At 40.9% G+C, this 27,750-nt stretch overlaps 1 protein-coding gene across 4 annotated transcripts in view; it reads left to right on the top strand.

Annotated features, from left to right (window-relative positions):
* AP3D1 (adaptor related protein complex 3 subunit delta 1) overlaps positions 1-27,750 on the top strand; it is a 47,002-nt gene that overhangs the window by 12,329 nt on the left and 6,923 nt on the right. The window contains exons 2-26 of one of the 4 annotated variants that reach the window (XM_055707759.1): positions 2,244-2,339; positions 3,042-3,122; positions 5,069-5,149; positions 7,047-7,154; positions 7,507-7,636; positions 8,990-9,129; positions 9,414-9,487; positions 11,355-11,404; positions 13,050-13,099; positions 13,517-13,565; positions 14,358-14,503; positions 16,030-16,178; positions 16,271-16,501; positions 17,890-18,121; positions 18,622-18,767; positions 18,907-19,048; positions 19,983-20,054; positions 21,015-21,090; positions 21,901-22,100; positions 22,797-22,870; positions 24,111-24,134; positions 25,227-25,431; positions 26,179-26,241; positions 26,864-26,962; positions 27,470-27,619. In XM_055707759.1, the coding sequence (XP_055563734.1) occupies positions 2,244-2,339; positions 3,042-3,122; positions 5,069-5,149; positions 7,047-7,154; positions 7,507-7,636; positions 8,990-9,129; positions 9,414-9,487; positions 11,355-11,404; positions 13,050-13,099; positions 13,517-13,565; positions 14,358-14,503; positions 16,030-16,178; positions 16,271-16,501; positions 17,890-18,121; positions 18,622-18,767; positions 18,907-19,048; positions 19,983-20,054; positions 21,015-21,090; positions 21,901-22,100; positions 22,797-22,870; positions 24,111-24,134; positions 25,227-25,431; positions 26,179-26,241; positions 26,864-26,962; positions 27,470-27,619 (2,868 nt within the window). Of the gene's footprint in view, positions 1-2,243; positions 2,340-3,041; positions 3,123-5,068; positions 5,150-7,046; positions 7,155-7,506; positions 7,637-8,989; positions 9,130-9,413; positions 9,488-11,354; positions 11,405-13,049; positions 13,100-13,516; positions 13,566-14,357; positions 14,504-16,029; positions 16,179-16,270; positions 16,502-17,889; positions 18,122-18,621; positions 18,768-18,906; positions 19,049-19,982; positions 20,055-21,014; positions 21,091-21,900; positions 22,101-22,796; positions 22,871-24,110; positions 24,135-25,226; positions 25,432-26,178; positions 26,242-26,863; positions 26,963-27,469; positions 27,620-27,750 lie in introns of those variants that run through there. The other 3 variants (XM_055707760.1, XM_055707761.1, XM_055707762.1) reach the window with 3 other exon arrangements.

The following is a 27,750-nucleotide window of genomic DNA, read 5'->3' as shown; positions in this document are numbered from 1 at the left end:
CATCTGGACTCTATGTCATTTTTAAGCGTTTGGGGACAATGCTATCTCCAGGCAGATGTGATCCACGTGCCTGTATCCAGGAGGACAGATGGGTATCTCTGTAAAGGAAAGGGTGGCTTGGTGTTTAGCATGCCCTCCCTTAACATGAAAATGCCCACTGCAAAGATAGTATTTGTGTCCCAAATACAGGCATTTAGGAAGGTCTTAAATTTCTTCAAGTAAATTCATTTGCCATAAATTTCTTCCATCAGACCTTCTGAGTTCTGTTACTCTGGAGAGCAGGGCTGCTGTCTGAGGGAGCTCAGGAGGCTGCGGGAATGGGTCACACAGGACCTCCGTGAGGGTCAACATGGACTTTTAGTAGAAGTTCCAATAGCAAATGCGATTCCACCTGAGCTTACCAGTGCCATGGAGGAGCTGGTTTTATCCCTTTAAGTGCAAAGTTGGAGAGGAAAGACACAAATTTTTCTGCTTCTATAGAAGCTGTTAGACCAGTAAAGCTTCTGCTCCTCTGAATTGTGTGTATTCACTGTGCATCCTGATGGTGGATTCTAATTCTGGTATCGCTAAACTATGTATGATAGCAGTGTAAATTGTTAATATATGACTGCTGCTTGGAGTATGAAGTCCCTGCTTTAAAATTGAGTTGCTACATTTCCTCACCTGGATCACTGCAGTGGCTCTTTGCACTACAGACCTTGTACAATTGCTTTTTATTGTCACCTGCTATTTATAAAAAATAACATTCTCTTCTTCTAGCAGCAAACTTTTATGACTTGAAGCATGAGTATTGCTGTAGAACATTTGTAAAAGACCAAGTAATGGTTTGATAATACACAAAATTTAGTCTGAAGAGGAGAGATGGTAATTAAAGGCAAACCAGTAAACTTATGTGTTGAAAATATCTTTTTGGTGGAAGGTAATGGTATTCAGGAAGGATTTTACGTTGAAAATAGGTAATCTGTTTCTGACCTGGTTCCTCTGGCAGTTGATTTATTTATATGGAATATGAAATGCCCTGGTGTATGTATGGCTTTCTAAAGACAGATTATTTCTCTGCATTTAAATTTTCATGATTTCTGTAGCAGATAGCTTCAGTACTTAAATTGTAATTAATTGTGAACTGAAAGAACTCTCAGTGAACCCTATGTATAAACTAAAATCTATACAGATATTTTTAAATCATGCATTTGCCACATCCCTCCTACAAGCACAGATGTGATTGTTTGGAAAGAAATGAAGGGCCGCTATTTAAATGTAAACATTGTGACATTTGGCTTTCTGAATTACTGAGAAATTCATACAAATAACTGTGGCTTATCAAAATGTGTAAATGGCAAAATTCAGCCAGGGAGGGGCTGTCCTTGCCTTGGTGGAGTTGGATGGCAAGGGATACAGGCAGAAGTGTGTGTATCCCGTATGTGACTTGTGCTGTGTCCCTTCAGGCGTGAGGACTGTTGTAGGCACACGGAGCGTGCCCAGAAGAAGAGTAACTTGTAGTATTTTCATCAGTCACCATACATTTGTGGGCTATTAATAGCATTTGACACAGTTTTTTCTAGATGCGTTATGATCTCTGACTTCCCATTGAGGTGACTAGTATATGTTCTAGGAGTCACAGAACCGTTTGGGTTGGAAGGGACCTTAAAGACCGTCTAGTTCCAGCTGCCTGCCATGGGCAGGGCCCCCTCCCACCAGCACGGGTTGCTCAGAGCCCCGTCCAGCCTGGCCCTGAACACTGCCAGGGATGGGGCACCCACAGCTGCTCTGGGCAGCCTGTGCCAGTGCCTCACCCCCCTCACAGTGAAGAATATCTCCCTCACGCCTAACCGAAATCTCCCCTCTTTTAATTTAAAACCATTACCCCTTGTCCTGTTGGTACAGGTCCTACTAATGGTGGATGGAGCTCAGGTTCTGTTCAGACCCCTAGGCACATAATCTCCATTGAACAACTTTTTTCCACAAATCTTGGAAACTAGAGCTCTGGACTGAGCAGTGTCATTGTGAGGGAGAGGGAGGAGAAGAGAAGCCACTGAGGAAACATCTCAGTGTAATAGAATTGTAATATTTCTTGTTAATTAATAGTTTTGGCAGAATTAAACGCTTCCCTGAATAGAGTGCATGTGTGAGAGGTTTGGTGCTTGCAAATGATGAGTTCTGCTGCTTCCCCCCACTAACATGCTAGAAATCTACAAAACCGGTAAAGGAGCACAAATTTTTGTTTGTTTGTTTGTTTTCCTCAGGCAAAATACATCTCCCAGTGCATCGATGAGATCAAGCAGGAGCTAAAGCAGGATAACATTGCAGTGAAAGCAAATGCAGTCTGCAAACTTACATACGTAAGTGCCTTGCTGGGGTATGATGTAATCACATACTTTTTTTATTTCTTGCTGACTTGGAGCTAATTTTCAGTCTGAATGCCTGCTTTTCTGAGACTATTGTAAGAGCAAGCTGCAGGTAAAAATGCTTCCACGTGGGTCTGATGTCAGAGGCTGCGTATTCCCATTCTGTTCGTTATGCTGGTGCTAGTATTGGCACAGTTTTATTTTATTGAGATAAGTCAGGAAGCTAATCTGATTTAAATTAATCCAAGCTAAAAAAAAAAGTTGTTTTCTACTGGATTGTTTCTTATCACATAGTTGCATGAGCACTTGAAACTGGTGATTGTTTCTCTTTGTGTGGTTGAGGAGGAGGAGAGGGATAGAAATAGTATTGAAGAATTACTTTAATAATAATGGTTCTGGTCTGGCCTTATTAAAAAAAATCCAGGGGAAAAAACTCCTCACAACGAAGCTTATGTAACTGCATATGTATTACCTGGAATTAATGCAGACTATTTAAAACTTGCTTCTGGTGGAATTTTGAGATTTCTTTCACTTACTGCAAGTAGTGTGGAATGTAACATTGCTCATAAACTTGAGATGTCCTATAGCATTGTTTTTTGACTCTTGTTACGTGTTTGGTTTTGTGAGTTATCTTGACCTATTTTCTTGAGTCTGTTTATTTCAGCAGTTTGTTTATCTTGGCTTCTCTGCTCACAGTTACAGATGCTGGGCTACGACATCAGTTGGGCTGCTTTCAATATTATTGAAGTCATGAGTGCATCGAAGTTTACATTCAAAGTGAGTTCTCTGTGTAACTACAACTGTACTAGCCAAGCTGTGTCGTTACTGTATTTAACGAATGCATTCATACATCATTTTTTGGATTGCTTTTTTCAATACGGAAGGGAAGTAGACCCCATTTGTTGCTAGTAAATGGGTAATACTTGGCCTGCTAATACAGGCTTTTTCTACCAGATGTTTGACAATAGCAGTCAGATATCTTTTGTGGAAAAACAGGGTATTTTTTTGTGAAGAACACCTAGGTTTCCTAGTAGTGGGCATATTTTATTTTGTAATAGCTTTGTAATTTCTCTTGAAAGGTTTTTTTTATGCTCTGTGTTACAGAACTTTTTCACCAGAAAGGGTGGAATGTTCTTTTGTAAGGTATAGTTCCCACATCAGGCTTTAGTACCTGAAAGTCGGGAGTCAACACAGACAAAATAAATTTAATACTCTCCATTTCTTCTACTGGCAGTCCTACCTTATTTCTACATCTTTGTGATCATTCAATCTATACATTCTAACAGAGTAGAGAATCATAGAATTATTTCGGTTGGAAAAGAGCTTTTGAGATCAAGTTCAACCGTTAACCCAGGACTGCTAAGTCCACCACTAAACCATGGCCCTAAGCACTGTGTCTGTGTGGTTTTTTTTAAATACCTCCAGGGATGGTGATCCCTGGGCAGCCTGTTCCAATGCTCGATAACCCTTTCAGTGAAGAAATTTTTCCTAATATCCAGTCTAAGCCTACCCCAGCACAACGTGAGGCTGTTTCCTCTTGTCCTCTCGTCTTCTCACTAGTTATCTGGGAGAAGAGACTGACACACACACCCCCCCCCATCTCACTACAACCTCCTTTCAGGCAGTTGTAGAGAGTGAGAAGGTTTCCCTTGAGCCTCCTCCAGGTTGAAGAACCCCAGTTCCTCCAGCCGCTCCTCGTAACCCTGGTTCTCCAGCCCCTTCCCCAGTCCTGTTGCCCATCTCTGGACACACACCAACACCCCCACGTCCCTCTGGAAGTGGGTGGCTTAAAATTGCACGCAGGGTTTGAGGTCAGCCTCACCAGCACCAAGCACAGTGGGGCGATCACTGCCCCAGTCCTCTGGCCACACTGTTTGGGATACAAGCCAGGATGCTGTTGGCCGCCTTGGTCACATGGGCACATGCTGGCTCATGTTCAGCCGGCTGTTGACCAGGCCCCCCCCCGGCCCTTTCCTACCACGGAGCTTCCCATCACCCCTTCCCAGGGCTGTAGCACTGCCTGGGGCTGGTGTGACCCAAGTGCCAGCACTGGGACTTGTTGAACCTCATACACTTGGCCTTGGCCCATGGGTCCAGCCTGCCCAGACCCCTCTGTAGAGCCTCCTGCCCTCAAACAGATCACCACTCCCACTCGATCCCCTCTTCTGGATCACCAGTGAAGGTATTAAACAGAGCTGGCCCCAGCACTGCGCCCTGGGGAGCACTGCGTGTGCCCAGCCGCCAGCTGGGTGTAACTCCATTTACTACCACTCTTTGCGCTCAGACCAGCCAGTCGGCATTTTACCCAGCACAGAGCGCGCCTGGCCCAGCCATGAGCAGTGCAGTTCTCCAGGAGATGCTGTGGGACATTGTGTCAGAGGCTTTGCCAAGATCCAGACAGACAACATCCGCAGCCTTTCCCTCATCCACTAAGTGGTGGATGCTAAAACCCAGAAATGGATCACTAAAAGGTGAAGCTAGTTTTACTACCCTTAAGATGGCTGTGCTACCACTAGAAATGTTACTTGTCTGAGATGATTCTTCTTTCCTGATATAAACCCCCTTTGCTAAAGAACCCTGTCATGCCTCTTCTGTTGTGCGAACCTCTTGCCTAATTGTTCATCTTTTTAATGTTTCTTATAAAGCTACCAGTTGTCGTTCATCTAAACATTGCCTAAATTTACTTAAAAATAAATTTTGGGTTTCTCCTTGCCTTTTTACAGAGAATTGGTTACCTAGCTGCCTCTCAATGCTTTCATGAAGGGACTGATGTAATTATGTTGACTACTAATCAGATCCGAAAGGTAAACTTTTTGCTTCAGTTCTTAATTTTTTTCTTGCACCATCTCCCTACTTGTATTTTCAAATCCATATGAAATATTTCTTTGAGGAATGTAAAGGTGTTTAAGCAGAAGTCTATTTACTTGGTTTACAGTCTACTCTCATTCCACAAGCTGAGGGGTTAATGAAATACTCTGCTGCCTCATACCAGCTATCTGTGTTTATTCAATACAGTGAATAGTGACCACAATAACCTTTGCTAATATTACTAGTCTCTTAGGCAGCTCTTATGAGAATGTAATGGGTAAAGAAACATGTCCCCAGTCTTGAGGGAAAATGAGCAGTCACCTGGCTCCACAGAATCTATTTGTAAGGGCCTGGTTTCTTCTGGTAATAACAGATCAGGCTTTTCACTACTTTAGTAGAATTACGTGTAAAAATGGTGAAGGGTGTATGTAAAGTTATGTGCTGTATTAATGGACCGAAGTGTGTTGTATTCATTTTCATAGAGCTTTATCACTGAATTTTTTTCAGAGTTACTGGATTGCAGCATTATTTTCCTATTTTTAAAGTTCTGGTTTAATTTTTTGAAGTGTCAATGCTTTAAAACTTGACTGATCCAGTACAAGATGTGCCTACATTTTTACCATCTAGATAGCTAAAATATCTTTGACTTAAAAAAGATCAGTTGGATGTTATCCAACATTTTTCCTAAAGAATTAGTGCTTTTCCCTTTATCTCATATTCCCTTTATTCTGCTCTGATAAGTGCATATTTTTTAAAACGTCCCTCCATTTTCTGTATTATGGAGACTTTATTATACTGAATTTCAGTCACTTACTAGGCTACTCCTTCCTTTTTCTGCTTTTTATTTAAAAGCATCTTTATTTATGCCTTTCCATGTTTTGTTGATCTAGCAGCTTTGTATTTTAAGGGGTTATCAGTTCTCAAAATACATTACAGCCAGAATGAATTGCAGTTTTGTTGCTGCTGAAGAAGTAGATTCTTGAAGTAGAATCTGATTTCCTACCACCTGCAAAAGGGTTTGAAATGAGATGCAAATGGCACAGAACCCTGAAGGCCTGACTATGTTTAGCTCTACTGAAGCAGCCTCCGTGTACATGTGAATCTGGATGATTAATTCTGGTAGTTCATGTGGGAATGCTCTGTGCAGTTCCCTTCGTATTTTTGTTTCCTGATAACTGCAGTTAAGGCATGATCTGTGATGCTCTGTATTCAATAATGTCTGGTTTTATAATTATACTTGAACATACCCAGATACAAATATTGATATTGTTAAGAGTCTGAAGCTTAGAAATGCTGGAAAGACTGTGTAGGACTATGTAGAATGCTGACTACAAGTAAGACCAAGGGAACCTGGCCAGTAAAATATATACTACACCCTAGCTTGTGTTATGTCTCTATGAACTGAAAGTTACGGTGCTGCCAGCAGCGTGGAAGGGAAGTAATCTCATTTCTGTAACAGAGAGGTTAAGCAAGGCTGCTGTTAAGCACTTGACAAGAGGACCTGTTCCTAGTGGAGTTGGTGACAGCTGGGCTTTGACTTAGCAGGGTTAGTGTTTAATACAAGTTTTTTAGGACTTTAAATGTGTTTGTGATCATGTTAGGAGTTTTAAAAAATTATTTGCTGTTCCTAAAATAGCACCAAGGTATGGTATCTTTAATTGCTTTCATGTTGCAATCATCCGTTGTTCTATTACGATTCCTCATGTCCATTAAACCCCAGGCTAGCTGTATTTTAGCAGGTGTTGGAGGACATTCCTGTTAATAGTTGATACGAATATACCCATGAAGTAGAAGCTGTGCTTCATATGTATTGTGAATAAAACTGCTCTGAAAAAATTGTTTCTCAACATCCTGTGTGATCTTAAATTTTTGAGCCTGTTTCTCCTTTTTTAGGATCTGAGTAGCCCTAACCAATATGATACTGGAGTTGCACTGACTGGCTTGTCCTGTTTTGTTACTCCAGATCTTGCCAGGGACTTGGCAAATGACATCATGACACTGGTGAGTTGATAAGATTGAAATCACTTTTCCCTGTAACTAAAGAATATTAAATTATTCAAATCTGGTAAACATCTATTGAATTTAGAACTGTTACGTGATGCTTTGTTCTTGTGGGTTCTCTGGGGAGCTGTGACAGACCTTAATTGGCTCAAGAGGATTACCTTGAATATTTCTGTTAGTTTTAGTGATGAATGAGACAGTATTTTACTCTCCTCCCCTCAACACTGAGTTTTCAAAAAGTACTTGAGTCTCCCAGAAAGAAATTTTGAGGCGCTAGTGTGGGCATAAGGACCTTGAGAAGAACTCTGGAAACAGATTTGCTGAGAGGCTGTTGCAATTGTTTCCTTAACAGATGTCACATACAAAGCCTTATATCAGGAAGAAGGCAGTGTTAATCATGTACAAAGTTTTTTTGAAATACCCAGAGTCCCTCCGTCCTGCATTTCCTCGCCTTAAAGAGAAACTTGAAGATCCAGATCCTGGTGAGTGGATTTTGGTAAATTTCTTCTGCTCCAAAACGTCTAGGTATGCATGCTTTTAGAGCTTGTGGAGATGAGAATACATGAAGAATGCTGTAATCGTGGTTTGGGTACTGATTCGCCTGTTTAATAGGTAGATGACTGTATGAGAGTTTTAACAGGTGTTGTCGTATTAGAAATACATTCTTGAAAATGTCCAGTTCTTTCTTGTAACAGAAAGCTATTGAAACTTCATCAGTGGCTTAAACCTTAATGGGACAAAGCTACTTAATGATTCCTGGTTTGTTTGCTTGCTTAATTTGGCTGTTGAAAATATTTCTCTTGATTTCAGGATTTGGGGTTTGGTTGTTATTGTTTCCCGTGCTCTTTTTACAAAGCTGCAGCTATTGGCTTGCTGTGGATTTTTCACACTGCTTAGTCTATTTATTTTTTTTACATTTAAACTGTGAGCCCAGGCTGCTCTTGGGGCCCTTCAGTACTGTCAGTGCAATTGAACTGCAGCACAGGAAATTTGCATTTGCTCTGTATCATATTCACACTAATACTTGGTCTTCCAAGAAGGTGCTGGTCTTCCTTCACTGCACCAAAACGCTGTACGTGTGTTTCAAGAGTTCTGTGCGTGATGCAATTCTGTGATATCCAGCTGATTTATGTGTGTCTGTGTAGAACGAGAAATTTAATTGCATGTAGTGGGCTACTTTGGTGTAGAAATTTAAGATGCATCTTCCAGGGACAATGTTTTTAATGACAGCAAAACAGACACACCCCTTACCTGCAAACTAAGAAATAACTTATCTGTTGTGCTTTATGGAGAAAAGGACTGCTGTCTGCTAGAAAACCCAGACTATCTAGATTAAAAGATTTCAAATTGAGAACAATCAATTTAGAGCAGTTAGAAGGGAATGAACTTTACCAGTCAGATTGTTTAAGGATTGTTTTTGTCTTGTATTTAAGCATGTCTAAATAATACATTTTGAAGAAGCAAGAGTGTTTGGGAGCTCCAGGGTGGGTAGGATTGTTGATTATAAAGTTGTCTGCGTCCCGCAGACAAGCTACCCACAGTAGAGGAGGGAGGAGGCTGGCAGTGGTCTGTTCTTTCTAATACTGGACCCAAAACAGATACCCAGCTTGCTGATATATTAGGAAATAGCCAAAACTAAATAAAATCCTTTCTTGGTTTGTTTTTGCATTCTTGTGTTTGGTTCACTACCTCATGGTTGGTAATGAGGCTGAACCATTCCTCTTGGACACACAAGTCTGGATCTTGAGCTGCTTTTGTTCTGGGGGTTCTGCACCAGAAACTTTGGTTACAATTAAGGCATTGATGAGATTTCTGCTTTTCCCACTTTTTCCCAGGTGTGCAGTCTGCTGCAGTAAATGTTATTTGTGAGCTGGCTCGACGCAATCCCAAAAACTACCTTTCCCTTGCTCCACTCTTTTTCAAGTTGATGACATCATCAACCAATAATTGGGTTCTTATTAAAATTATAAAATTGGTAGGTATTCTTGTTTACATACATTCTATATTTACAGGATTAGCATTCTCATGAAATTACCTTGGGTGTGAAAATAGATTTCTTGCTTGGAGGTATAGTTACCATTAAATCCAAACAAAAAGAAACCAGGAATATCTTCTAATGTTTGTGAACATATACAAAAAGAGAAAAATATTTTAATATAGCTTCACTTAAATATAATAAGCTGCAATTTAAATCACATTTTCATACTGTTTGAAAGCACTTATTAAATCACTTTCTTCCCTGCACTTTTTTTTTAACAGTTTGGTGCTCTTACTCCATTAGAACCTAGGCTGGGAAAGAAATTGATTGAGCCCCTGACGAACCTCATCCATAGGTATGTATGTAAATGCTACTTTCTTCATTTAGGAGTGGTGAAGGGCCTGTTGGGTAGATCAGTAGCTAAGTCTGTTGATGCATTTCTGAACTCTTTCTTGAGTCTCGATCTATTTGTTTAGAGTATCAAAAGATAATCATATCAGGACTATTTTTAAAAAACTTGACAGAGGTAAAATACCTTAAAGGAAATTCTTGGGGTGTTTGGCTGTCGTCATGAATTTCTTCAAAGCACGCACTAAAATTGGAGCAATTTGCTTTCCTTTCACTTCATTTTGAGCCAGAGGTTACTATGGAGAACATATTAAAATTGATTTTAAAAAGGCTGAGCTGTGTATCCGTTCACCTACACCCATTTGTTCCACTTTTTTAGAAATGCCTGACCCACCAAAGCAGCATGACAAGGAGTATATTAATGTTTTTTCTCATGCCTTTGTCAGCCCAGACATGTTTTGGAAGAGGTTCCTTTAATATACATCCTAAATACAGATCAGATAAATTTGAAGATACTTCTTTGTCCCTTGTTAAAGCTGGTTTGTAGTGTTACTTTGGATCTAATTCTGAACTGAAATCAGAAAGTAAATGTCTTGGAAGAGAATCCATGTGTTTTCCCAGTTACGAGAAGTGTGATTTTGTGCATGAGTTGTTAAATTGAAAGGTTTGTTTCTTTTCATGTGGCAGAGCAAGAAGATAGATGGGAACATATATCAGTGTAGCCATGAGAGCAGCTTTAGCCAAAAATTTCTGTCCATCCTACTAGTATAGCTTTAAGGCTGGTTCAGAGCAGACCAGCCAGCAGCCTTGCTTCTAGATACCGAAAGCGAGTTTTTGCAGCAGTGACCAATAGATGCAAATTCACCAGAAACGGTACTTAGCCAGAAAAAGCAGGAAGATGGACAGTATGTCTTCAGTCCTGGCACTACCTCCTCTCCCCAGCTTCCACATTAATCATTCATTTTATTCTTTGTGGGGCCTTAATCCTGTTCTGTTTGGTCTCCATTCAGTCATTTTGGATCTCGTATCACTTAGGGATAAGGCCGAGCACTCTGCCATCCGCCACGAAGTGCATAGGGAGCAAAAATTATTGTCTCGGTTGTGAGCGTGCTAGTGTCACATATACAGTGCGCCGAGTGACCTTCACGGTATCGCTTCTGACTGCTGCCTCCAGAATTGTTTGCTCTTGCTGCCTCTGGAGTTGTTTGCTTGTTACCTTTGCAGACCTTGCTTCTGGAGTCTGCTCCTTTGTTACTTGTGAGGTTTGCTGTGTTTCCCTCTTGTGTAGATCAGGATTTGTAAATACCTTTGAAATCCTCAGCATTGCACTGTATATGTGTTCCAACTGGCAAAAGTTGTCTTGAATTTAAGTTTTGGGGAAATCAAGACACTGAAAATGGGTTGCTCACTTAGGGATGAGCAAGTGTGTCCCTGCATGCTAGAAGAGTCTGCTGTTTGCGTGTGACTCGTTCCCTTTGGAGAGAGTGAGAGACTTGAAGTTCTCCATCTCCCTGCCTTAGCGTGATATTTAGACCTTCAGCAGAGGATTTAATTTGATCCTTGGACAAGATTGCTTTAGTGCTCTGTAACTGGTACGGAGGGTTTGAGTAACTGCTTCCTCCCTCCTTCCTTGCGTTACAATGCTGTTGCTTGCTGCTTCTCAGAGAATATTTTTTTTAAAACATTCAGTAGTCCTTCATCCCCCCAGCAGTTTTTAAGTGAGACTAATGTCATCTAGTTTGAAGGTATATGGAACAGAATACTGGCAATTTCTTGTGTAATTAAAGGTGTTAACTAGCTCCAACATACTGCTGACAACTCTTCAAAATGTGCCGCTTTCATTCCTTATTTAAAATACTTGATTTCTGTTTCAGCACCTCAGCCATGTCTCTCTTATATGAATGTGTGAACACAGTAATAGCAGGTGAGAACTGAAATTTGTAACCTAGAAAAAAAATGAACTTTGTCATCAATTAACACCATCAGCAAACCCTTTTCTAACTTAATGTGTTTTATAACTGAAGTCAGTCAACTGACAAACTTTGATTTATGTTACTGTGTAACTGTAACCGAAAGCCTTTGTCAGTCGGTGAGGCTAAGTTACTACAGCTATGTCATTTGCTAAAGGCTGAAACGGCGTATGAACAGTAAGTGATTATTTATATGCAAGCTCCTCAGTGCTGCTAGAACTACAAAATATACAAGCAGCAATAGAATTTAAAAAAGACTGATGCCTTGTGAAAACTCTGACAAAATTTTCTTATGTGATGAAGGAACAGTTATTTTTTAATTCTGCAATTTCACAGCTTAAAAGCTTGGTGTAATTCCTTAAAGGAGTTAATTGGAATCATTGATTTACAGTTTCAGTTTCTGGGGAAGGGAAGTGAACTCCATAACGGGGGTGGAGAGAGAAACAAAGGCAAAAAGGGATAACAGTATCCCAGCTGAGACTTGGCATTTTTCCTATCGTAGTGTGGAAGCAGAGGGCTATTGACATCCACAGTTTGGCCACGAGCCTGTCTGTTGTGAGTAGGTTGGATAGTGGCGCAGCAACTTACTGTACTGGGTCAATTCAAAGAGGAAAGGGTGATCTGTCACTCATTTATATTCCTTTGTTCCTTCGGGGACATGTGAGGTGACATTATGATGGTAGGGGAAGGGGATAACATGGTGGTTAATTCTGTTGCAGCTCAGAGTGTGCTTCACTGAGATAAAATAGGATAATTCTGTGGGTCAAAGGGAAATTCAGACATCCGGGACACCTCAGGGACTGTAATGTAAAACTCAAACTCGGAAAATGAAATGTGGAGCTGCGTGCCTGCATTAGAGCAGCACCTTGCCCCTGCCAGCTCTTCGCATGACCTGGAATGGTAGCATCCACCACACCACCTCTGAGGCGTAGCTCTGCAGGGTCATGGGGAGCAAAATGCCGCTGTATTTACTAGTGCCTGAGGTCAGCATGCGTGACTGGCTCGGTCGGAGCTGGTGTTGACATGGGCATGCTCTGTGGCAGCAGCAGTTAACAAGATAACACCACCTTTTCTGCTGTGGGGCTGCGTGCTGCCAGCTTTACAAATGTCCGATATCATCAACAATGGGGCCTGATTTGTGCCTCGAGTCTCTAGCTGGCTTGATTAAAGCTGCAGTCTAATTACATTAAACTCCAGGATCTATTGCTGCATCTCATCACATTAGGGAAGTGCACACTTAAAAACTCGGTTATGCAGTAGCTGATGACATACTTAGTCTTGACTGCTAGACGGTATCAGTAAAGTAAACCTCAGTGAGAACAAAGTGTAATGAAAACCAGCTTTTACCTGGCTGTTGCAGCAGTTCCTGCTTCTACACCTTTTTTTTCCCTGCCCTGCTAGTGTTAAAGTATATGAAACTATAGTTTGTGTCACAACCTTCTCTCATCCCCCTAGACCCCTGAGAAGTCCAAGCAAACGACAAAATAAACTGGCTTCTTTCCTTGTGAGCTGAGCTAGCTGTTGACCTTTAGGTATTGTGTTGTTGCATTCATTCAGAACACAGAAATACAAACTGAAATTTGTGCTTGTGTATTTCAGTTTTGATCTCTTTGTCCTCTGGGATGCCTAATCACAGCGCTAGCATCCAGGTACCACACTGGGGTTTGGGAGGGGGGGTTATTTGTTCTGCTCTACTGTGTAATACCAAGTGCCATGGAGAAGTTGGATAGTGTTCCTCTGCCAAAAGTTAAAGCAATAGCTCCCCGAGATGCTCTCAGTCAGGTGGAATCCTTCAGACTGAAGCATTTCCTATGTAAATTCTGGTTTCCTTTGCTCTAAAATGCAGATTCTTCTTTCTTACTTTTCCTAACTCCCTTATTCAACTGCTGCTATCAATACAGTCATACAGAGGTTCCTTTTGTTTTGAAATCTGTTAATGCAACAAGACCCTCTTACCTAGAGGTCCGGGGGCTTGGTCAGAACGTTTCCTTGTGTATTGAGTAAACTTTATGAAGAGTTATTTTAATTAAGGCTAGTAATAAGCATGATGTGGTCTTTTTTTCCAGCTTTGTGTTCAGAAGTTAAGGATATTGATAGAAGATTCTGACCAGAACTGTAAGTATGTTGCTTGTCTTCATGGAAGCTTTTAGCAATCAACCACTGGGGAGAAATTGCAGCAGTCCTAGAGGAGTGAGCTGTTTCTCCAGACAGCTTGTTCAGTATTGTAGCGCCTGGTATGTTGTAAACAGTTGCTGGGATTTCAAACATGGAAATAATTCTTGATAGTGAGCCCTTCTTTATAATGAGTTTTTTTAAAACCAAATGAGATTAACTATTACTGCTGTTTGTGCTATTTAAATCTAAACCAGCTCTCTTTCCATGGTTTGGATTTTCTCTTTTTATAAAGTTGCTGCTTGGAAAGTAGTGAGGAGTGTTTGGCAGTGTAAGCATAATAGTGAAATGCAGGAATACTTACAAGGAGCACAGAGAAATCCTTTTTTGTGCAGCCCTTTTTCCTACTGTCTTTTTTTTTGTTTTCCCGTTGAGAACAGGGCTCCTACTTAACACACCAATCTGCAGCGCTTTTAAAGTTCATTCTAGGATGCCTGTTCTCAAAACCCATAGTTTCTATATATTAAATACATATTTTAAAAACAGTGATAAAACTTGAGGTGCGGGAAGACCGGGATGAAGATTATATATGTAATTATGTGCTTGCATATGGGATTATAAAATTAAAGACTAATTTGTGATGCACTGTTTCTCAAAACTGCTTTTCCTCATCACGGATTTTTATTAAAGTTTATTAAAGTTGGTTTCAGTAGAAGCATTTGGTATTGAGATGTCATGCTCAACGCAAAACGGTGTTTCTATATTTGGAAAGAAGTTTTATTTTGTCTTTCACAGTGAAATACTTGGGGCTGTTAGCTATGTCCAAAATCCTAAAAACGCATCCGAAGTCAGTTCAGTCTCACAAGGATCTCATTCTCCAATGTTTGGATGACAAAGATGAGTCTATCCGACTCAGAGCTTTGGATCTCCTGTATGGCATGGTATGTTTTTTGTGTATTTTTTTATATTACGAGTATAAGAATACTTATAGAATATAAGTATTTCCTTTTCTCTCCAGCCCCTGTGACACTTTAGGAGGCTGATGTTTAAGAAAAACAAGGAACTTTCACTTCCTCTCTCCCCAGCAGTCTTGTGATAGTAACTCCCATATTTTTTCTGACATGGCAAGTAAAACGTCTGGCACGGCATGAGAGGGGTTTAATTTTTGATTCAGACTGGAAGGAGTTTCTGAGTTGAGGCAGTGGGAGACACCCAGACGGCTACTTTTCTAATGCCGAAGCCTTAGCTGCTCCTCCTGTCCTTGAGCTAGGTATGAAGCGGACTGACTGGGTGCAAAGCAGACCATCAGCATACTGGGATGGGTCTGTGCTGTTCTAGATTGCAGTCCATGTTGCAGCACACTGTAGCTCAGGTTGGCATAAGTCGTGCGATCTGGGAAACAGTCCGGAGCACTCTGAAACAGCAGGAGAAGGCAGCTTTAATCTTCAAATCCGCCCATCGTGGTAAATTCTGTCATGCCTTTTAACGACGCGTACAGAATCTCATTCTGTTTGCTCTCGTGTGTGCTGCAGCTGCACGGGGCGGTTCATAAAACATACATCGACTGCAGGAGCAACCTTGGAGGGATAACATTTGTTCTCTGAAAGGGCTGTGGTTGTGACTTCTGTAGTCAAGTGCCTTTCACTCAAGAGTCTGTGCCGCCCCTTCTCCAGTGCGCAAAGGGCTTGTGATAGATGTGTGTCACGGCTTCCTATTCTGAAGGAGAAAGCGCAAAGTAAGAAGGGACACCTCTTGTCTGGTGGTACTCAGGAGATGAGAATAATTTCAATAATTTGAGAACAGTGGTTTTAATGTTGTTGCAAAGAGAACTGGAGTTTGTTCTTAGTTCCTGTAGGTTAAATTTTGCTTGTTACGTGTTTAGTCAAAAGATAACCTAGGACAGGGAGTCTGCCATTTTGCTGGAATGTATCCTACATTTTTTGTTAGTGATATCTCTAACATATGCCTATTGGGAGAGCATAGCTGGAAGCAGCCAGTCACAACAACTATATTTACTAAATATTTTGGTTGTTTTATTTAGACAAGTAAGTTTCCAGAGCAAGTTAATACAGTTGTGTTTTGAAATGCTAATATTCCATTGGATATTAATGGCTTTCAAATTTGTTTTAGTTTAAAAGCAAAAATGTTTTAAACTGTTAAATCTGGCAGAAGATTAATTTTCTCCTGGATTTTGATGTTGCTGCTAGTAGTTCTGATTCTCAGCTCTCACACAGCATGGTTTTGTTTATTTGTGCTGCCTTTGCTTTAATAAAAACATCGAAAAGAAAAATAGGTTATTTTTCAGATTGTGACCAAAGTTGAGGCTTAGAGGTGGTTGTGATTTCTCACTTAACATGTGACATGGGTCTGTCAAAGAGCTAGCGGCTGCTTTAACGGCGTTAGAAGGACTTGACAGTACGGGAAATGGCTTAGTTGTGATTCAGCCCTTCAATAACTTCTTTAACAGGTATCGAAGAAGAACTTGATGGAGATAGTGAAGAAACTGATGATTCATGTGGATAAAGCAGAAGGGACAACATACCGGGATGAGCTGCTGACCAAAATCATAGATATCTGTAGTCAGTCCAATTATCAATATATCACAAACTTTGAATGGTCAGTGGTTTTATGTGTCAACTTTGAAATCATCAGTAATGGTAATGCATGACTGTCTGCTGATAAAATTGCATCCCTTTCACTTTTTGTAGGTACATAAGCATCTTGGTGGAGCTGACCCGATTGGAAGGCACGCGGCACGGGCATCTTATAGCAGCTCAGATGTTAGATGTAGCTATCAGAGTTAAAGCTATTCGTAAATTTGCAGTTTCTCAAATGGCCATGCTTCTGGACAATGCTCATCTCATAGCCAGCAACACCCAGAGAAATGGGATCTGTGAGGTGCTTTATGCTGCTGCTTGGATATGTGGGGAGTTCTCCGAGTAAGTGCAAACAGAAAGCCTGGCGCGCTTTGAGCCGCTTCTTTTGGACAAAGATTCCAGTCACTGAAACGTATTTTTGAGAGAAGGATAGTCCAGGGTATGCGCCCAAAGCTAACAAAATGATTGCTTCTTTCCTGCTCCCTCACCCCATAGACTCCTCAGCTGTTTCTAGCCAAAACGGATACTTCATTTTGAAAATCTGGTCTTATATCTGGTCTTTTTTTCTTGTCTCCCTAGTCCTGCCTGCTCGTGCAGGAAGGCATGGTTGTGGGTATGAGCTCTAAGATCTTAAGCCATTGAAGGATCTCCTTAATCATTAACCTCTAACCCCACTTAGATATTAGGGAAAATGTCTGATCACTGAATTGGTTTTTGCTCTTCTCCCTGTTTTGCCCTTGTTGAAAGGTTTTTGCGGAACCTAATCTTCCTGAGAATTAGAAAGTCTTATTTTTTGCTCAAAATTTCTCTGTACCCACAGTAGCACAATTTTCAATGTTCTTGTGCCAACATTGTCATCTAGCTTAAATAGATGGTTTTATCTCCTGGCCATGTGCACAGATACACATGCTTACCTAGCTTTCATTTTGGTGAGTTGGACAGACCATGATGCTGTAGTATCCTTTTATCATCTGGTTTGGTATCTCCTTGTAATTACCACTCTGAACACTGGTTCCAGTTTAAATTCACATAGTAGGTGTGATATTTTTAGGGAACATTGCTATGGCTCAGGTCTTCATCTAATTAAAAAATGTTCTGCAAAGAAAACTAGATTAAGAAGCAAGAGAACATACTTTCCTTTTTCAGTTTGATCACATTTTTACTTTGAAAGAACTTTAGCTTTCCATTTGTAATGGGCCAGTAACTTTTTTTTGTACATCTTCCATTTAGTTGTGAGCAGAGAGTTTTGAATAAGAGCATGAGATTTATTAAAACAAGTGCTATGATCTGCATTCTTTTCTGTGCATTAAGCATTGCCTACCAGATTTTGTTCAGTAAATGGTTGGAAATAGAACTTCATTGATGTGAGTGGTGAAATACAGAATGGCAGGAAGGTAGTTGGGCTGCTAGATCCAGACTATCGATGGAGTTAGCACTGAAAAGTGCAGTGCTTAGTTAATGGAGAGAATGCTGAACACGGAAAGGCGGAAACTGAGATGTCCCTCCCCTTCTGTAAAAAGATAAAGCTCTAAATTCTTCTGTGCCATGTTACTACTGTAATGTGGAGTGGGAAAATACACAGAGGACAAATGATTATGTATTTGTAGTCTGTCCTGTCTTTCTGTAGCGTTTTGAACTGCAACCGAGGTTTTTGAAGAAATCTCCCTGAAGACTGAAATGTTGAAATTTCTCAATTGGCTGTCTTTCGTCTGTTCGCTCTGTGTTTGTAGACACCTCGAGGAAGCAAACCAAACTTTAGAAGCAATGTTGAGGCCTAAAGTTACAACTTTACCAGGCCACATCCAGGCGGTTTATGTCCAGAATATGGTGAAGCTCTACGCATCCATCCTCCAGCAGAAAGAGCAGTCTGGGGAAAAGGAAGCAGCTCAGGAAATTACGCAGCTGATGATTGAGCGTTTGCCTCAGTTTGTACAGAGTGCAGATCTAGAAGTTCAGGAGAGGGTAAGAAAATAGTACTTTGTAATTTATCTTATATTCTCTCATCTGTATTGGAGCATATATGTAATTTTCTGTAGACATGCACATTTTATGTAAGTCGCTATTATCAATGGAGCGGTGCGTTTATTCTGTACTTTGTGTAACTTGGTGAAAGAGAAGCTCTAGAACTGGAGTTGGAAGAGTTGTGACACTTTATGTTAGAGCCCAGATCTTATTCCAGTTCAATACAGCCCCTGAAGACTGCTTGCAAGACTTTCACTCAAAACTATTTAATTTTAAAATTATGCAAGCACTTAAGGACAAGAAAAGGACACAGCTAGAAGAGAGTGTTAACATGGATATATTTTTTTATTTGCTCTAAACCTGCAGTTCATGCTACTTCTCGTAATTCCCTTAAATGGAGTAGAACAGTCATCTTCTGCTGACTTTCACTGCGGTTGATTTTTTCGTTCAGTTTGTTAAAATATTAATTCTGCTGAAATTACTTCTGCATTTGTTTTTAGGCTTCTTGCATCTTGCAGCTAATAAAATACATTCAGAAGCTACAAATAAAAGAAGTACCTGTAGCTGAGGAAGTAATAGCCCTGTTTGCTGGTGAGCTGAACCCTGTGGCTCCTAAAGCACAGAAGAAAGTACCAGTTCCAGAGGGGTAAGGTTCCTTCTCTCTCCCAAAGGCTTATTTAAACTTTTAAACTCTTAAATAATAAAGCTAAGTGTATGATGAGAAACACAGCTTGAGTTAGTACCCCGAGCATTACAGTGTGTGTGTTTACTGCAATTCTTACCAGCTTGGACCTTGATGCCTGGATCAATGAACCTCCCTCAGACAGTGAGTCTGAAGATGAAAAGCCCAAAACAATTTTTCATGATGAGGAGCAAAGGCATTCCAGACATAGACAGCCAGAAATAGATGAAGAGGAACTGGCCAGAGTGAGTGAATGTTAAAATGCTTTTCCCTCCATAATTCACTAGTAATGTTAAAAGTGCTACTAAAGCAGTTGGAGCTGTTGTGGATTCTCCATATAGCCAGGGAGCCACCAGCTCTCTACAGCTCTGGAAATCTGATGATTTGATGTGAACAAAATACATGTATTTGAATACAGGTATATTTCTTAGACATTATGGAATGCATCTGGTACAAAGTTCTCTTGGAAGGCCAGCTTGGCTATCTTGTCCGAATGGAAGCAAGATCGTATAAAAACCAGCCCTTGTTAGGAGTTTGGAGCTCTTGTAAAAATCTGACCTATAAACTATGTGGTGTCTGGTGCAGTCCGCTTCAAAGTATAGGGTCTGGAGGAAGGACACTTGTGCTGGGCTCTGCAATTATTTGGATTTTTACATGCCACTTCCATGGGTGTATTTCTGTTACTGTGTGTGCTCTGTATTAGCAGAAAAAGAAGCATCTTTGCTCATGGATTTCAGCAGCTTCTGTGAACTACTCTAATGTGACTGTTTGCAGTAGCGATATCACCTTTCTTGCTTCTGACCTTTTTGTTTTCATAAAGAAAACTTTTTATTGACTGATATCTTCACTTCTTCCTCTGTTCACAAAAATGAAAATAGAAACATTTGGATTGCCATCAAAATCTGGTCTTTGGGAAGTTACCCTGTCTAGTCTACAATTAAAAAGCAAAGAAGGGTCGTTCTAACGAATATTAGTAGTACAGTACTTGTAGTTATATCCTAGTATGTCTTCTAACTCAAAACTGGTTTATCTTTTGCAAACTACTGTGCTGTAGCCTTTTTGCAATAGTTATGTATTGTTCCAAAAATTTAGGGAGTTTGCATTTTGCACTTTGATGCCTTTTTTTCTCTCTTTGCTTATAAACAAACATTCTAACAACAAACGCTCTTTGCCTCTTAGCGTCGAGAAGCCCGGAAACAAGAACAGGCAAACAACCCATTTTATATTAAAAGCTCTCCCTCCCCACAGAAGGTGAGTGATCCTGCATTAAAATATCTTGCTGGCCTCTAATATAATTTTGTAAAGGATCGCTGATTGTCAGAGCTGCAGCTTCCCTCTGGGACTTTCTGATTATTGCCACTGCAGTTCTGATCAGTGTGCTGGCTGCAGTGGCTACCTACAACTGTCTTTAAAAGTCTTGCTCGTGTTGAGAAATTCACAAGTGATGTGATATCACCAGAGCAGCCAGCATTCTGTGAGTCTGGTGGACCACCAGTTTAGAAATAAGGAAGTGGTAGCTGTCACAGCTCCCATGACACAGTAGTTTGGAATGGTCTGGATTAACTTGTTATGGAAAGCTCAGTATTTGTATTTCAGTAAAGATTCTCTAAAAGCTCTACAGAAACACTTCTCTGTGCCCTTGTGTCACAAATTCACTGCCTGTGCGGGTGGTTTGTCCCAGCTCTGGGTGATGGATGGGTTCAGATTGCCAGGCACTTCGTTAAGAAGAATGAAGAGGGGAGTGAACCTTGAACATGCTCCTCCTGAACATGCAGTGTGTTTTATGAATCAAAAGGTCACCGTGGTCTCTTCTTAACACCTTTTTCAGGAAAAGAATCTGCTTTATTCCCAGTATATCCTAAGGACTGCCCCATTTTCCTCAACTCAAACCTCAAAAATTTGTCTTGAAGTGGCAAGTTACTAGCAATAAAACACAAGCAAAAAGATTCTTCAGATTGTTGCAACAAGCCTTCTTTAGGGCAGTAGTAGGGTTTAAAAAAGTGGAGCTGAAAGTAGGATCTTTTATAACTGTTATCAGCTGGCTTAAAAATGCACTCTGCTACCACACAGGATTTAGTACTGAGCTATTCCATTCCCATCTTTTAAAATGTTCACTTAAGGGATTAAACTGCTTGATGTCTTGAAATGTGTCTGTTTATATAGATCTGTATCTGGCAATGCTTAGAACGTAACAAACTTTCATTTTCCCAGCGGTACCAAGACACTCCAGGTGTGGAACATATACCTGTGGTCCAAATTGACCTTTCTGTCCCCTTAAAAGTTCCAGGTAAGTGCAACTACTCTTTAATTACAGAAATTCAGTTAGACAAAAATAATTATTCCTCCTTGGGAATCCCTCCTGAGGTTTTTAAGGGCAAGGAGCATACTTCCATTAGACTCTTAAATATTTATCTCCTGAACTTACATGTGTTTGACTGTAGTAGTTGGCAGTCCAAGTGCAGTGCCTCTCAAGACAGTATTAGATTTAATTCTGTGATTCAAGTATATTGTGCAGCCTAGTCTGTAACACGTAAACTAACCACTGTTCTGTGTAGGTAAGTCACCTTGGGAATGTCTTAAAGGGCTGATGAAGGTGATCAGGAGACATTGAGTCTAATGGTAGAGGTACTATTTTAATAACTTGTTTCAAATACAAAAAGGTAATTGTATAATGAGTTGTTTGATACTGCCCTGAAAAGCTGTTGTTGATGCGTGGTACGTTGCGAGTGATGCGTTCTAAGTGCAGATATTTGAGGCTTACATAACAGTTTTTTCAGAAAGCATGGGAAGTTGTCAGCATTGGTACGGCAGTGGCACCGGTTCTGCTCAAAATATCAACGTTTAGATGCTCTTTGTAATCCAGTTAATGTGGACAAGAATCAGGGAGCAGGACAGACCTCTGTCCTATCTCTGGCGAGATGGAGGGTGATAGTAAAACTGGTGCTGGAGGGGCTGTATGTGTGATCAGATGGAAGCACAGAGGTGTTGAGCCTTCTAATTCTGGGAAGGTGGAAGCAAGGTTCACTCCGAACAGCCTGCTTCAGTGATCAGTGTCCACGTGGACTGTAGCCTGAAAGCAGTTTGGCTTCTTCTGCAGGAATGCCTATGTCTGACCAGTATGTTAAACTGGAAGAAGAGCGAAGACATAAACAGAAACTGGAGAAAGACAAGAAAAAGAAAAAACAGAAAAAGGAGAAAAGAGGTAAACATCATCGTCATAACTCTTTGCACACAGAGAGTGAGGAGGATATTGCTCCAGCTCACCATGTCGATATCATCACAGAAGAGATGCCAGAGGTCAGTTGCTTTGTTTGGTGGGGGGTTTCTGTTGTGAGGTTTATCTGTGTGCTGCTTTTGAGCAATTTTTTTTTTTTTCCCCCAAAAATTGCCAGCCAGTCTGTACTGCTGCAGTTTAAGAGCTCTGATTTCTTGCAAAGCTGTTCAAGAAACGACTGATTGAGATGGTCCTAGGCAGTTCTTTGCAGGGGAGAAATTATTGTCTTTTTGTGCACAAAATTGCCACTGAAGCTATTAAAAAAACCCAACAAACAAAACAATAACAAAGCCAACAACACAAACAATATGCATCTCTGCTATAAAACTAACACTGTCCAAATAGTCACTTCATTTTGACATTAACTGCTTCACTTTGACATTAACTTGCTGTCTAGTCAGCAGGTTTGCAGCTGATCGTAATTAATTGCACATGCTAATGATGTAATCTGTATTTGTTCCCAAAATTCCCTTTAATCAAAACCGAACAGCAGCAATTCAAATCCTGCAGTTTTTGAAGAATGGCTTTCTGTTCTGAATTAATCTTGTAACTAGATGCTACATTAAAATGCATTGTTCCCATAACTTACTGTGCCTGACTGCAAGCTGGCCTGTTCCAGGGTTAACGATCTTAAACGGGGTTGGGTGATGTAAAGGTGTAGTTTTGGAATTGCCTGTGGTTTGCTGCTTCAGTGGATGGTCTCATTATCTCTCCTGCAGAATGCTTTGCCCAGTGACGAAGATGACAAAGATCCCAATGATCCATATAAGGCACTTGATATAGATCTGGATAAGTAAGTGACGGTTTTGTATGTGAATTTACTTAATTGCTAACCAGAATGCATGAGGGCAGGTCTGGCAAAGGCACTATCTACAGTCCATTAGGTGAAAAGACTTAATGTCTCTTGCCATGTCTTGGATGTAACCTTGGATGATCATCCAGGTTTGGGTTCCCACTGCAGCACAGATGATAAAAGCAAAGCTACTGAAGTAGGAGGGGGCTGGGGAGGGCCAAGGGAATCAGCTGGTGTGGCTGAATGAGCCTGAAAACCCAGGCAGTGTAGCTGGGGTCAGATCTGAGTTAGTCTGAGCTCTTGGGTGTACCGGTATCTCTCTGGTCTAACTGGCATTGGCACTGAGTGCGACCTGCATTCACCTGCATTCTTCTCAGAACCTCTGTACACGTGGCAAGCCTGTATGCTCTGCGTTGCAACCATTTGGCTGGTGACAGCCCGTTCGTCGCATCCCCATTGCTCTGTAGGCATTCAGTGTGGTTCCACTGTTGAAAAACATTGTTCCAGCGTGATTGAGTGAACTGCATATTGTAACTTAGACCAGAGCCTGGTCCCTGTTCAGCTACTGAAGTAATTTACAGTACTGGACCCCAAGGCTGCAGTGCAGCAGACTCTGAATCCCTGCGTGCCATGCGATAATTAGCAGTGGGCTGTTAAGTATTGCATATAAAGATTTTATTATTTTTTTTAGTTGCTGTTTTACAAAATCAACTTGCTAAAAATAATTGCTGATTTATAGTCCATGGATGCATCCTGTAAAGTTTTGAAGGCTGTGCAGGCACGTGTGCATGCATAGTATCTCTCTCTTTCTGGTACTCGGCTTTAAAGTCTTGACATTCTTTTTAATTCTCAAATCTGTAGGGCTTTGGTCCCTCAGGACCTTGCAAAGAAGTGATGTAGCATTTAAAAAAAATGCACAGTTTCTGAAAAAACTTCCTTTTTTCATGAGCTGGTTACATCTCTCTGAGTCTGCAGGGGGCAAATATATAAAAGGAAATTAATTTCTGACTGTAGACCTTGTATTTGCATCACAAGCCTCAACAGCGTAGAACAAACTGAACGGAGCAGTTTTGGAATGCTGTGCTTCAGGAGGCATCTTTGGGCTTTTGTTTTGTTTCCATCCATTCTCTTTCCATTTCATATGAGTCAGTGTGTTCTCCTGTCACGGTTTCTCATGTCTCTGTCCTCTCTTTTTCTTTCTGTGCTTGCACTGCTATGTCTGTGTCACGCTCACATGCAGTCTGGTTTCAGGGAAGCCTTCCAGGTAAGAGTACATTGCTTAGTGGGTGACCTTCTCTGTCAGGTCGGTTGACACCAGTGGACAGCATGAATACTTGAAGGGTGGTGAAACTGCTGAAATCATTGACCCTCAGATTTGTGTGGGTTTTATTTCCCCACTGACTTTCAACACCAGTCCCTTTTCCTGTACAGGTATATGTGAAATAGCTTAAAGATGAGATCTGTTCACTGTTCAAACAGACAGGGTCCATGCTGCCCTTAGAGTGCGTGTTTCAAAGTAATAAAATTAATTGGGGTGGGTTCTTCATGCAATGTAAGCAAAATAATTAAGGTGGGCGAGACCTTTAGAAATTTTCCTAAACCGGTGCTTGCTGCTCAAACATAAAAATTAATATCAAGTAAAAGCTGTAGAAATAGCAAAGGAGGCAATTGGTGAACTTCTTACTGATTTCTGGACAGAGTTTGACAAGCATGGAGAAATGTCTGGTGAGTTTTTTTTTCCCCAAGTAATGGATTTGGGATACAGTGTAAATCTGAACTACCCATGCTTTAGGGAAATAGGTACCCATAATAAAACACATTTTTGAATGTAATGGTAGAGTACAGATTCATAGCATAAACTTCCAAAATGAAACAGTTTATTGCTCAAAATAAGCACTTCAGTTGGAGTGATCTGTTCATCAGTAACAAAACCCACCCCCTTCAAGGGCTGTTGTTTGAGCCACGCTACCATTCCACTGCTGGAATTCCCGCACTGTTGCAAATGCTTCCCACTGTTTCATGTCTTTGCTTTTTGGGAGTGGTTTCTTTGGAAGTGGGGTATGTTCTGTAGGTTTTACTCAGCCTGCAGGTCTGTAGTTATCACTTTTAAGAGTGATTAGGTGTCAGCAAGAGCTTGGCTCTTAAGTCACTTTCAGATTGTTTCTGTTAACTTCTAATCTGCAGGGCAGTGTCTGCAGTTAAATAAATAAACTTCAGGTACAGAAGCATGTGCTGATTTAAGACTTTTGGAGCCAAACTCTTTAAAAACAAAGCATACTTTGTCTTGGTCCTCCAGTAGATAATCTGAGCTGAGGGAGACTGTTTGCAGAAGGGTGATGGTCTCTTTATTTTTAAGACCCTTAGCAGACAGTGAGAAGCTGCCAGTGCAGAGGCACAGAAATGTTGAGACCCAGAAGTCACCAGACTCAGAAGCTCCCCTAGCAGAGAAGAAGAGCAAAAAACCCAAAAAGAAGGAAAAGAAACACAAAGAGAAAGAGAGAGAGAAAGGAAAGAAGAAAGAGAAAGAGAAAAAGGTAGTAGAGGAGGAAGAAGAAAAACAGGTAATTCTCCAAGGCTTGCATTATTTTAGAAACTGCTGTTATGGGCCATATTTGTTCTTGTGGTGTTTGTTGCTTGGGAACAGTCACATTTGACAATTCAAACAGCTGGATGTTTTCAACCTTTATTTCCTTAAATTTTTACAACAGTAAGAGCAGATATTTAAAGATTTATGTTAATAAAAATAACATTTACTTAGCCTCATAAGATAGCAGAATTCAGCTTACTGCAGCCTACACAGCAGAGCCTCCAGATCTAATTTGGAAGCTGAGTTTATTGATATTTTGTCTGCCCTTAAAATGGGGAACTCGTTAGCAAGATACCTGGAACTCACTTCTGTTCTACATCCTGTCCCCTATGTACTTCAGAATCTTCCGGTTACAAAACCTGATGTTAGTTGTCAGTTACTCTGAAGACTTGAAGTATCCTTCTTGTTAACCACTCTGCAGAGATGCACTTTTCCCCTAAGATGCAGCCAGTGTGCTGTGATGATGCTTTGAATGCCTGTAGGTACTGTGATACGCAGGGTACTTTGCAGTTACTGTCAGCTGTGTCCAGATTTGGAAGTGTGCTTGAAGGCTAAAGTTAAGCTTCCCAAGCTATTTGCTCCTAAATGTATTGCAGCATCTGCATATAAGCATTCTGGAGCAGTGCATTTCCATGAAAACTTAAGAGTTTAATTGATTTTTTTTTAAAAAAAAAAATGCTATCAAAACAAAGATAATTGGTTGTTTTCTGTTGAAATTCAGGAGGAAGACTTGGATTTCTGGCTCTCCACTGCTCCACCACCTGCTTCCACTACCCAGCCACAGGTAGACATCTTAGCACATCGCAGGAAACTTTTTCAGATGATTGCATCTTAGCTGTGATCAGAGTGCTTTGTCATGCTGCAGGAGGGATGGGAAGATAGGCTTTGTCTCCTCCACTTATTGCTATGAAGCGATGACATTTTATCTCCCCAGTTTACAGACACTGTAGTGGGAGGTTTCAAGCTCATTCTGCTGTGCAGATCAATGGATAGAAATACAGATGCAGCTACAGGCTTGGTGGATTTTAATATTATTGGTGGAGTTTAATATTGTTGTATGGTTTTATTTCCTAGTGTGAGCTAGACACTAGCAGTATTAATAGACATGAGAGACACAGTCTGAAGGAGTCTCATGAATTTTGATGGGAGACTTCAGAGGAAGAGACAGAGAATATAAAGGGATGGATTCCTTGGAGGAAGTATTTTGAGTCTTGTCCTCAGGTGATCATATTTGCTGGCTTTCAGAGGCATAAGATGGAAGGTTTGTTGCCATGTTAGTCTAATGCAATTTCTGAAATAAGAGTTGGTGTGAGGCCAAGTGTCATCTTAAGATCTCTTTTGGTGTGGGATTCAGTTGTTTCAGCTGCATTCAATTACTGTCATAATTCTTCTGTTAATCTGCTCAGAGTGAGCCTGAAGTGGGTGCTGCTGTTGGGGCTGAACCTCAAGAGGTAAAAAAGGAAGAAAGGGAGGAGCGAGAGGAGGAGGAGGAGGATGAAGGGAAGGTAAGTGGTTTAAGTTGCTGCTGCCCTTAGCCATATTCTCCTTGTGTCTCGTATTCCTTAAAAAGAAGCACACAGGAATCACAACCAGCATCCTGTTCGGTATAGTGACCACCTGCAAATAGGCAGCAGTAGAATGTTATCATGAGGAGGACCTTCATAGGAAGAGGTTTGGTTGTTCTTTGAGCCAAGGCTCGGGAAGCAGTTTTAAAGTTGAGCTTCCAAACAGTTGAAGAAATTTGTCCTTCTGCTGATCCCGGGCTGCTTTGGGTTAAGGTGGTGTCACCCGAGTGGGGAGCAAGGGTTTACTGGGACTCGGCACAGAATGATGGTTGGGGTTTAAGGAATGGGAACTCTGTTTCAGGTTCCTGCAGCAGAGGGAAACTTGGTTCAGGCCAGAAGGCTGCACAGAGGGAGAGTCCAGAGTTGAAAGATTGGTAGAGAGGTCATGATGTAATGGCTGCAAATACAGGGTTTCTTTAAGGGTTTGTTGTTTCTTGTTCTTGTTAGAAATCCTCCAAACATAAGAAGAAAAAGCACAAGAAGGAGAAAGAAGAGAAATCAAAGGACAAAAAGAAAGCCAAAAAGAAGAGTCATCACAGTGAGGAGGAGACGACAGAGTCTGTGCAGAATGGAACACTAGATGATGAACCACTACCAGTGAGTAGCTGTGCACTGACAGCCCTTGCCTTGGAGAAAAGGCAGGAGCTAAACTCTTCTGGGAGGAAGGAGAAAGTCAACTCTTTTCAGAGAAACTCATTATACTGTGACTGTGATTTCTTTCTTGTCTT

This window comes from Falco cherrug, chromosome 4 (genome assembly GCF_023634085.1).
Source record: "Falco cherrug isolate bFalChe1 chromosome 4, bFalChe1.pri, whole genome shotgun sequence".
Lineage (NCBI taxonomy): Eukaryota > Metazoa > Chordata > Aves > Falconiformes > Falconidae > Falco > Falco cherrug.
This window is presented reverse-complemented; position numbering and strand designations above follow the sequence as displayed.